The sequence below is a fragment of the Ambystoma mexicanum genome, chromosome 10 (assembly GCF_040938575.1).
Source record: "Ambystoma mexicanum isolate Mex_15411 chromosome 10, UKY_AmexF1_1, whole genome shotgun sequence".
Lineage (NCBI taxonomy): Eukaryota > Metazoa > Chordata > Amphibia > Caudata > Ambystomatidae > Ambystoma > Ambystoma mexicanum.
This window is the reverse complement of record NC_090932.1, coordinates 649,968,852-649,981,108: the sequence shown is the minus strand read 5'-3', so window position 1 is coordinate 649,981,108 and position 12,257 is coordinate 649,968,852. Positions and strand designations below refer to the sequence as shown.

The 12,257-nt window shown below is 37.8% G+C and overlaps 1 protein-coding gene across 1 annotated transcript in view; it reads right to left on the bottom strand.

The window, feature by feature from the left end:
• The window catches only part of ANKMY1 (ankyrin repeat and MYND domain containing 1), a 674,408-nt gene that overhangs the window by 108,311 nt on the left and 553,840 nt on the right, over window positions 1-12,257 (bottom strand). The window contains exon 16 of the mRNA XM_069618246.1: window positions 7,588-7,742. Within this exon, the coding sequence (XP_069474347.1) occupies window positions 7,588-7,742 (155 nt within the window). The remainder of the gene's footprint in view (window positions 1-7,587; window positions 7,743-12,257) is intronic.

Here is a 12,257-nt window from a genome sequence, read left to right as displayed (position 1 = left end):
GTAGAACACACAAGACATTGTAAATGCCACATTTCAATAGGAAGATATAACCATCATCAATATTATTCAGTGTATACTGTACTCAATTTACCAATATCTTGACTACACATTTTTTAATAGTATTCACAAATACCACCCCTCAGCTTCTGTAAAGTTGTATCAATGACAATGAACTTCAACAGTGTGAGCTGCATACAAGTGGATAGCCATGAGATATCGATCATCACAATTTGTAATGGTATAAGTATGACCTTGAAGCCTTGATTTCACTCTCCTTTTGTGCTTGAAAGATATTGAAGTTAACTGGAAATAGCACAATATAAATGCAATATTCACTGTTACAACTGAACTATGTTTGAATAGTTACAACAGTCTTACTATGTTTGTCCTATAGCATTCTTTGTGAAGAATGAAAGGACACACAGAACAGTTGCCACATTGAAAGCATCATCTTGTTCCTTCCTCTAGCCAAAACATTGCCACCTTTCTTATATGTAGCTTCAGAATAGCCATCAAGCAGCTGGTGTTTCAGAGTATGGAGTTTATTATATGACATAAATAACGTATTATCTACTAGAGCATACATGTTCTTATAAATAGTTATCATTCTTTTGAATATCCCCAGCTTGATTGGAAAAGTCAGATGAGAAAGAAATTGTCAGAGATACTTCATTAGTTCCACATACACTTGCTTTCAACAATTCAACTCTCAAATCAAAGTCAAAGCAGACTTTGGACAGAGCCCCCTCCCTCTGGTCCTAAACCTCCATCAACATCTATGCCGTCTTTCAGAATCCTCTTCATAACCACAGTTTCTCCTTACCCTGAGCAATTTCACATAAGGGATATTGCATTCCATGTGCAATGATGGAAAATATATGTATGAAGTACAGAATTACAAGAGGTAGACTTACGAAATATCATTGTCTCTAATTGATGGTGAACTACTTTAATATTCAAAAGTAAATTTTTGGAAATATCCAAGAGTGAACTTTAAATTGATGTCATTCCTATTCAAATAGATCACTAATTGAGTGAGACGCGTAATGTTACTCTTCCATAATATAAAGACATTGTTGATATAACAAAGCCACAACAGGATGTTATTTGCCTACTGTTCACCATCACCTGCAAAGGACCATGTTTGCTCCCACCAGCCATCCACAAGCTTGGCATAAAAGGGAGCAAAGTGTGAGCATTGAAGTTGGATAAAATATGTCTGACTAAATGCAAAAAAGTTATTTTCCCCGGTTTTAACCATCTTCAAAAGAATGTTATGCTCTAAATAATTGATTTTAACGCCAAGATGCCATTAATATGTGATATCTAATTATAAAGTGATATGATATCCAAGGGCCCAAGCCACATATCATCAATCCAAGGTATACACTCAATATGGGATAAAACATACTGAAATCCTGAACATAAGCTTATAAGGCGGTACCATAAGGAAATAGCGAGTTAATAAACATAAGCGTAGAGTTCACTACACAGCTATATTCAGGAGGACAGTTTTGCTCTAGCATGAGGCTGGGATAATTCCTTGTAGATTTTTGGTAGTAGGTATATGCAAGGTGTCATCAGATACGATATGTTTAAGAATACCCCTTCATACACCATTAGAAGATTTCCAGCTACACATTTCTCAATAATTGATGTATTATTCAAATTTGCTGCAATCATGGAGTTTTGGCAAGAGGTTTATGCAAGGTGTCACCTGATAAGATATGTTCAAGATTGCCCCTTCTTTGTCACACAGAAGATTTGCAGATACCAAATACTCTATAATTGATGTAATACTCAAATTAGAGGCAATCATGTTATCATTAGTCATTTACCATAACAGGTTTGGTCAGGTAATTGTTTCATCATCCCTAACTGGTACATTTTAGTATCGATTATTACAACATTATCACCCTTACCAGATGGCTTAATAACAATTGAATTATTATAATTTAAGGAATGCATCACGATCCTCTCTGACTGCATGATATTGTTATTTCACTGAAAATACATATTATAGGATAAACACAAAAGATCCCTAATTACAAGTTGGAAAAATAGATCTAAGGGGTTACCTTTATCAAATTGAGGTGTAAAAAGAGAAGGTGCTTTCATATCACTATTCGGAGACACTGTGGTTACAAAACCTATATCTTCAGAAGAAGCTATCTGATTGTGTTCCCTAAAACATCATCCTTGTGCATCAATCCCTAAACACTATGCAATGTTTTCAAGTTGCCAATAGTCATAGTCTCAACGTGCATTGCTAAATTCTGTATAACCTCGCCACCAATTGTCTAATAAAGAAAGTATTTATGTAATTTCGATTTCATGCAATTTTTTCCACAATTTGTGTTTAAGTCTCTTCATATAAAATGTTGGTCAAAAGTAGATGGTGGCTATGTTTGACTACATTGGATGTGGTGATCTACTGTCATCTTTCTTTCAGTGTGTTGCTACGATGGTTGGTTAAGATGTTGCGGTCTGACTCATTCGTATATTTGCTGTAAAACTGTATGAATGGGCTTCATACTGCTTTGCACTTTGTGCCTTTAGCTTCAAGGTGCTAACGGTGAAATGAAATCCATGAGGGCAACTTATCTGTCAGTTTGGCCAAACAAGGTAATCCTTCAACGTGGCCTGAACCTTTGAATCTTGACTTCTAGTATCTGGCAGTAGAAGAGCTTATATGGGAAAGAGGTTATACATCGTTCTTCAAAAGGAGTAATTTCATAGTCATTGCATTTCATCCCCCTACAGTCCCAAACTCGTAGTCCCTTTCTCACTCAGTAAATAATTAATCCATCCAACCCTTACCATCTCACTCACATACAATTCTATCCATTAATTATGCACCCTCTCACTCATTCCCATACTCATCAAACACAGCCATCACTCCCTCTCACAAATCAATCCATCAGTCAGTCAATGTCCCTCTCACTCACTAACCCTTCTATCCATGATTGACCCTTTCACTTACACTCTCATCAAACCACAAATCTATCCAACAGCCTTCCCACTTACTTATCCAGCCAACCAATATTTACCCTTCCACTCACTCTTTGATTATTCTATCCCCTCAAGCATCCAACACTGACACTCTCACTCACACATGGAGAAAAAAGACCTAGACTTGTATGCCTTCGGTGTGGGCCGCACACCTCAAATTCCCACTTGGGGTTAATCAATTTCTTTCTATTTCTTAATAAGTTCCAAGACAAACTTTGGTGATTTTTCAAAAATATAGTCTTTTTTGATATTCAAAATTAGGAATTCATTCAGTTCAAAAGAGTTGTACGCTTCATTGGTTAAACTTCACCAATAAAGCTATTGCTAAATGTTGAGGCAAAATAAGAAACCCATATGGCTAATGCATTTCGGAATCTATCCTTCTTCAGAGCCAGGGTATTATTGTACTGCACACATTGTGATTATTGTATATTGCAATATCAGCGCTCAATTAGACACATCCATATGTTCAGATCAAAATTCAACAGTGCACCATGCACAAAAAAACTGATTGTGAAAATTAGACAAGCCGCCCACGAGGACAGACAAATATTCAACATAAATTGTACATTCAAGATAAAGAGAAAACAAAGAGAAAAAAGAGAAGAATTTCATCATTATGTGTATTCCTGGCATGGCATACCTGTGCTCCAACCGAGGTGTTATTCCATAGCATTTTTCATTCATGTGATCTAATTTGCACTTAAATATTTAGCTGTGTGACCCCGTGTTCAGTAAATGCAATATATCTTAACTTCGAGTGTAAACCTTAGCGTGCTATGGTGCTTATTCACGAAGTATAATCTGTGAAGATATAATGTGGCTATGCACAGAGTTATGCGCCTTATGTCAGTGACTCGATTGCCAAGTATTGCATTTCATGCGGTCTGAGCGCGTGTTGTTTTCTTAAAAAAAAACACTTCCTGACATGGAGAGAGCAATCGTGTTATGTCCTGCTTTCATTACTTTACTCTTTCAATTAGTATATCATGCGATCGTGGATCGCGTATATCTGTCCTATCTATTAATCTTAGCTGGAGTACAGCAAGCTGCATCCTGCTGTGTCTCCTACGAACAGCGTCTGATGCTCGCAGTTCGTGGCGTTGCCCTTGGCAACGTTAAGTAAACAATATGGCCGCACGTATGCTCGCGTATAGGACATGTTGGTTGTGGCAACAAGTGTTCTATACAATTGCTAGCAGATGGTTGGCATACTGCATTGTGCACTGCAAACTAATGTCAAGTGTGACTAACTTCCGTGCATTTATGTATTGGTCTGTCGGCATGTATGAAAACAAAAAAGTATGCTTATGACTTGTAAAAACACGTTATGTTAAAGGTGTTACCGTTACTGGGTATTTGCAGCATGCACATTCGTGATTGTGTGCTGTTATGCTATAGTTAATGTTGAACATAGAAACGAGTGGGTTATAAAAGTGAATGTGTATGGTTGGGTCTGGTTCTTATGTATTACCCAATACCAAGATGAGAAGTGAACAGCTAGTGTAAATATGTGATAACTGACTAATCCAAGAAGAAAAAGAAAAAACGGTGCTATGGGCAAATCTATCTAAAACTGATGTTCTAACTATAACCTGTTCTACAGGTAACAGTATCATTGGTGTTCGTCTCGAATGACTCATACAGTTTATAGAGATGAGCCTAAATACAGTATCAATAGTAAGACATAAATAGTAAACAATAACTTTTTAACAGTATCCTTTCCAGTCTTCTCCAGACTCTGATATTAGAATCAGGAAAAAACTTTTTCATGACATGGTTGACATGTGACATTGTTATTTTTTTCTTGAAATTTTGAAAATGCGACATTGCAACATTATTATTTTTTACTTTTTACATAACTCTCACTCACACACCCATCTACCCTCAACTCTTACTCTTTCTCACATGTACCATCATCCAAACACTCATCCTCTTGCTCCCGTACTCACAATCCATCCATACTTCACCTTCTAACTCACTAATCGATCCATCTCTCGCTTTCAACACTAATATATCCATGCATCCACCACTCAGCCTGTCACTCACCAATCAATTCATCTAACACTCACCGTTTCACTCCAACTCACTTATCCATCCACCACTTACCATTTCACTCACTCGTTCACCAGTCTATCCATTCATGCATCCACCACTCTCGCTCACAAATCAATTCAACACCCACCCCCTCATTCATTATTTCACTCATCAATCCATTCATCCAGCACCCTTTCACCCTCACAAATTAATGAATCAGTCACTGTTACACTCACTATCTCAATCACAAATCCCTTTATCCTGTATTCACCCTCTCACTCTCCATCACTCACCCTTACACTTACTTTCTCACTCACCAATGCATATATCCATGCATACACCTATTCATTGCTCACATATCCATAAATCCAATACTGACCTTCTCACCCACTCATCAATCATCCAACCACACATCCAAAACACACACTCTAACTCACTCACTCACAATCCACTCATCCCTTATCATCACCAGTCCATCCATGCAATAACCATCCACTCACTCTCTGTCAACAAATTGGCCAACATGCATGCACACACTCCCTCCCTCCCCCTCCCTCACCAATCCATATACCCACCCAAAAATTACCCTCTCACTCACTTCCTCATTCACTCAACTCAAAAATCCATGAATCCATGCAGCATGTATCTTCTCACTTTCCCAATCTATCCATCAAACACACAGTACCAGACCTAACAATTTTTATTCGTCACTTACAAGTTAAACATATTTCATCTGGGTGTGTTAGAATTTGTGTGCATGCAAAAAGGTGTGCTATTCCCAGTCCTTTGTTTACACACAAGAGAAAGTGACTCCTATTTGTGCCTACTACTAGGAACACTTTGCACAACCTCTAAGTCACCAATCCATATATGTCGGTCCATATTTTTATTAAAGTGTGTCACAGATTAAAACATAACATTTACACTTTCAATAAAATATATTCGAATCATCTAGAATAATAGTACTATCTGTTTCCAAAATGTCATCAATGAAATAATCAAGGCAAGGTACTTCATGCATACAAGGTATGAAAAATGTTTTAGTTTTAAACATGTACAAATCTTCCCAAAATAGTAAGTGAAGGATATCCAAACATGTAAAATATATTCTCAATCCCTCATTCAACAGTCACACTTACTAATCCATATAAGTCTCACTCTCTCACTCACTGATCCACAGAACACGCACACTCTTGCTCACTTCCTGACTCACCAATCCATCTATTCATCCCACACTCACCAATCAATCTATAGCTCAGATGCTCAGTCACTCGTACTCACTAAATTATCCATCAATCCATCCCTCAACCTCTCTCATTCACCAATCCATGCATACATCCATCAATCACCCTCTCACTCACAATCCATCCGTCGATCCACCCATCCATCCATCACCGCTTACTCTCAATCACCAATGTACCCACCACCACTAGCCCTCTCCCTCACTTTGCATAGTTTGACCTCTCAAACATATTTTAGAAATATTCATTGAATAATATCATTAGTAATATGACAGTCACACATAAAAACTAATGACGCTACCAATTGTTTAACATTGATTGTCCTCATGGATCCCAATGAGCAAACTGTTATGACTTCCCATGGTCACCGTCACGGTGCATTTTTCACTACAACCATGTCAAAGAAGATGTTTTGGTAAACAGACAAAATTCCTGATATTAATTAAATAGATGAAATCATGAACAAATAAAACTAGCAATTATGAAACACAATATTTAGCCATGGACATATTTGATGCATTATATTTGTATTTCCCTTTGATTATTTTATGTTGCTGTTAGTCTGTTTATTACAATCTGCAGTGCCCTGTCACACTTTGTGTGTGTTACGAGAAATTTTGAATTATAAAAATGGCATTACTTGAGACGAGGCATGTATCCTCTTCAGTGGTGTGCTGTAGTTTTCTTTTATTTCTAACCTGTTGCATTCTTACGCCATTAGTATTTTACAAAATAAAGGCTTTTCTCCCATATGCTTTAATTTTTCATCACTCTGATAACTGCTGTCAACTTCTGCATTTGATGTGACGTAGGCATTATGAAGGATCTGTCCATAAAAATGCTCTATACTTGGGATGCAAAAAAGGACTAGCAGGGTAATTTTGCAGCAGCTCCCTGTTTCATGGTGGAGTTTATCACAGATTCCGCTCTGAGTCTAATTCCTACTGATTCAGCTTCCCAAAGAAAGCAAAAACTCCACTTCACTATAATTCATACATATTTTACCACACAGCTTGCTAAAACACATTCTTTTCATCTATTGGTGGTTTCCCAACTATAACAAAATAGTACTTATTTCAGTAGCCTGATTTATAGGTGGAGAACAACAGACGTTACATCAGTAAATACAAAATGTGTATTGCAGCAAATATGAGTATCAAGTATTTGTATATGGTTATCAACATGAGTATTTCTTAATCAATAGCTTTGAATAAGACACTGCAAAAGAGAAAGGTGGGCCCTTACTGTGCAAATGTAAAAAATAATTACAAGACACCAAATTCATTAGGATCTATACCTTTAAATGGAACACATTCATCTTGGTGGCGATCATTCCAAGATTTCTTCTGGCAAGGCTTGCTGCAAAAATACACTGCTTTGCAACGAGCACATGGAGTGAGCTGCACGCCAACAGACCGGCCACACTGGTAGCAATACTTAAAAGCTATTTTTCTGTAAGCAAAACAAGAATTAAAATGTAATTAAATAATGTAGCATTTTGGACAAGGGTAATTAAATAATGTAGCATTTTGGACAAGGGTGTATGTATGAGGCTATTTTTTGTAATTAATATTTTGCGATTTCACAAACTTAGTAAAGGCCAGCACTGACTTAAAGGGAGACTACCATTAACAGATACAGTATTTCCTTCCGACTGATCTCTGCAAGACATGTTTATAGAATATCAGAGTTTCTGGAGCGGAAAAATAGATTCATGATAAAAACCTGCGCAAACATAAACATCCAGCAATCATGTTGAATGTGCAGAGGGATGCTCCGCCCAGTGTGCCCGGCACGATGTAACACTAGCGGATGAAGACTCAACGTCATGTCAGTGGCAGGCTGCACCTTACTCCTTCTTCTTAAGATTTTGTTGGGGCGACTTCCCTCCAACAGATTTACAATGTGACTGCTACTTGGTATTCCAGTCCACCAGTGTATATTTCCGATTTATCTGTGCTATAACTGTAATTTAAAATAATCTGATTCTTCCTATTTTGTTTATCCCTAATTGCCTCTTTCCATATATTCACCATTGTTGCAGCTTCAATTTCCAATCACTTTAAATCTTCTATAAACATTATTCTTTGATTTTCATACTCTAATCAGAATTTCAGTAGATAGTGTTGGATAGTTTCCAGTTCTCTGCACTGTCCCCATTCTCCGTTTCATGTTTGCCTATTTTATGTAAATGTTGATTCAGCCTGCTGGGAACTGAGAAGGAGATAATCTGAGAGCTACTAAATTTTGTGTCTTTTAATCAGAGTAGTGTTTTATGTTTCTCTTTCAACTTGTACTATTTTACCACTTCTTCCCTTATTTCTCACCAATCTCTCTTTCTTTATTATATTATATATTTCCCCTTCAGACAAAGGTATATTCCCTTTTTTGCAGCTATGTCTGCTATTTCATTACTCAATATCCTCAATGTCGGAATGTCTAGCTATCAGGCCCAATTCTATTTCAATCCCCTTCCTTGTCCCTTTGTTGCACCATTGAACATTGTCAAATATGATATCCTGTCTTTCACCTTTCCCTCATTTAATTGCAGTTATAGTACATAATTAGTATGAAAGTAGCATACTTGCTGCGTCCTATAACTTCTATAATAATGATGACAGAATAACAGTCACCCTTGCCATTTTACAAGCATCAAGGGTTGTAATATAGTAAACTAGCCCCAGATTACTTTATTCTGGACCCTTGGATCCTTTGTTACAAACACAGAATTTCTCTAAACTGTACTTCACATTTATTTCAATGTTCAGTCTGTCATCTTTAGTCTTTGTTGTACTGTCTGATAAACTAAGTAAAAACTTTGGGAAATCCATGTTGCCATATTAGCTAGCCTTATTAAATATTGTTTTCCATTCCCTTTATCTTGGTCAACACCAATCTTTGTGCTTCTCTTTCCATATGGAACCCAAATGTTCTGCATGTTTTCTCAATTGTTTTCCTCACACACGTCCGTTTTTTCCCCAGGCTCTCTTTTACTGTGTGTCTGTCGCTTAGAGATTGCATCTTTCTCCAGTATCTGAGATATAGCATATTTTGCCTTAACTCAAATCCACTGTCAACACTTGCATGGCATCTATAGGAGATGGTAGCATTGCTTCTGTACATATTAGTAAAGCCTCAGCCTAAGCAGTTGCGATCTGTACCCTGGGACTGTCTATCGAGAGACAATTAAAGGGCATCAAGGTAGGTCTATAATAGGCTATTTCTTGATCACAGTTCTGCACTGACAAAGGATAGTGGACAGGCCAGTCCTGAACAGCAAAAAGAGTGATGATAACCTTTTAGTATTGGTTTGTACACATGGAAAAGAAGCTGCAGGATGTAACAACTAAGACAGAAATTGTACATCGAGCCAGATAAGGATTCATTGGGATAAGGTATATTTACCATGCCTTTATGTTCATGGTCTCAAGAAAACTCTTCCATTTACCTTAACGTGCTTAAAGGAAGGCATACTTCCAATGTTGTTAATTTTAGCCTATGAAGATTTAACAATGAACATCTCACAAAGGTTGACTAAAATCTTTCTGACAAAAAGATACAATGGTTCAACCAAAAATGTAAAGAAACGAGGAAACAACTCTGGGAGGCCCCTAGAGCACCACCAAGAAATGCATGTTGATTTTAAGCAGGGAACAGCACAAGAGCCTTGGGATGAACTCTTGGAGGTGGTGAAAAATAACGATAAGGGTTTCTGGTTGCTGGTGGCCAAGAAAAAAAAATCCCATGTTTAACTTAATAATAGAGACAAATGTTCATGCATTGGAATGGGCAACACATTTTAGCAGTATAATTTCTAAAAATAATAAAGTGTGTGAGACTGTTGGATTGGGTGGGGACTTGATTCTCATCTTTTCTTATGGGAAGTAATTATGACAATAGCAGCATAAAAGCCAAATAAGTCTGCTGGCCAGACTATATACAATCAGATTTATACAAGTATAATAGAGATTTATGGGCCCCTATCATTTTAATCTTTTAAATACAACTGCACAGAGTAATAGAATCCCTGAAACCTGGCATTGTGCAATAAGGGTACACATAAATAACAAGCATTGGCAATGCCAACAGTTTTGGCTTTTGTGTAGGCCTGCGAAAGGCATTTTACAGGCACTGATGTAATGGTACTAACTAGCCATTAATGATAGCAGTTGTAAAAGGGTGCAAGTACCTGGCCATATGATAGCAGTGTCTGGCAAACACCTATCTGTAGTATTGTGTAGAACGTTCTATTCAAGAACGTGGAGAAGGAGAAGTGGACGGTTGGAGAGACAAAGGAAAGAAAGGTTCGGCAAAGGCAGCATTCATAAGCCCTTTATGTGATATCAACTTACCTTAATATAATAAAGTTCATTTTAACGTTCTCCCGTGTCCATGTACACTTTAAAAGGCATCCGCACTAATGCCTATAAACAAATCAAAACTGCTGGCTTTGCCAATGCTTGTTTTTTTGCAGGACTTCAGTAAAGGACACGCACAATGCTTACAATTCAAGTGGCTGATGGCAGACCTGCTTAGGCATTTTCTATTACAACAGGAACATTTTCATTACACCAGGAGCATATTCACAGCCCCAACAAAGCCATGAACCCTCTGAAGACTGTGTTGGACAGTCAATGGGTGGGTAAATAGCCAAACAACACCTACAAGCTTTGTTTCCCTCCTTACATGCCATCTCCCCCTAGCCGAACTCTAATGCAAGCACACAAGGAGCCATGACAGGGTCTGGTCGCCGATATAATTTAAATTGTAAACACACGTCTTGTAAAACATTTTTGAGCAGTGACGACCTGATGTCCTGTGGGTGGGGACAAGAAGGCTGCTCTTGCTGGCCTATAACAAAGATGGTGGCTCCTTGCACAAACACAAGGCACTCTTTAGAAGCTTCTGGATGATTATGGAGGCTTTATGTCCGCTAGGAAACTGAAAAAGGGCAAAGCATTTAATCCATCCAGAGTATTTATGGTTAATGGGTCCCCTTCAGAGAGTACATTTTATTTATTGTTTATTTGTAATGTGCTTATACACAAGTGTTTAAAGGCGCTACAAGGCTAGGGTGGGGGCACAGGGGAGACAAAAAGCGATCTTCCTAGGCCATGTGACATTCAGAGTGGGTAAGTGCAGTAACAAAAAAGTGCAAGGGGAATCATTTACATTACCCAGGAGCACGTTTCTCTTAATGTGGTCATTGTAGTGCACATTATGATATGCAAGCCATTAAGATGACCCAGGCTATATTAGGAATGTTCCACTTTTCCAAGCATTTAAGTATTCAACCGATGGAAACTAGGATTAAGGTCTATATAGCAAAGGCATGTGCCATTGGGCTTTATGGGGTAGAGCCTTGCACTGCAACGAATAGATACATTCTGTTGTAGTTTGTTGACTGTTCTACAGAGTGACCCAGTTTTTTCTATTAGTTCGGTATTAGGACTGGCCTACATTAAGAAACAGTACTGTAGAGCCCCCGTTTTGATGCAGCTTGCTATTTGTTTGAACCCAAAGACCACTTTATCAAAGACATCAATTACAGATATGTTTAACATGCTCTTGCTACTACATTTAGGTGGATTCATCATGGAAAAATAAACCTTGCAATAATAAATACAAGTCATTGGTTTAAGCATCTCTATTTGATAGATACAGCAAGTAGGGGGAAGGTTAAGCCATTGCTAAATTACCTGCTTTCAGTCCGAAGAGAAAATGCAGAGCTAGCAAAACCTTGTAATAGAGCTCACTAGCTAATTTGGTCCCCGGTGTCATTTGAGAGATACCTTTACTTTTGCTTATTCATTCACCATTGTGTAAATCTAGCAAATTTAAGATTCAACTTTCTCCCTTTAACCACACCAGTGGGAAAGTGGCAGGGGCTCAGGATTGAGTTGTGCACTTGCCCTTTTCTTGTAAATGATCTGGAATAATTTGCGCACTTCCTCTTCTTTTGCCCAG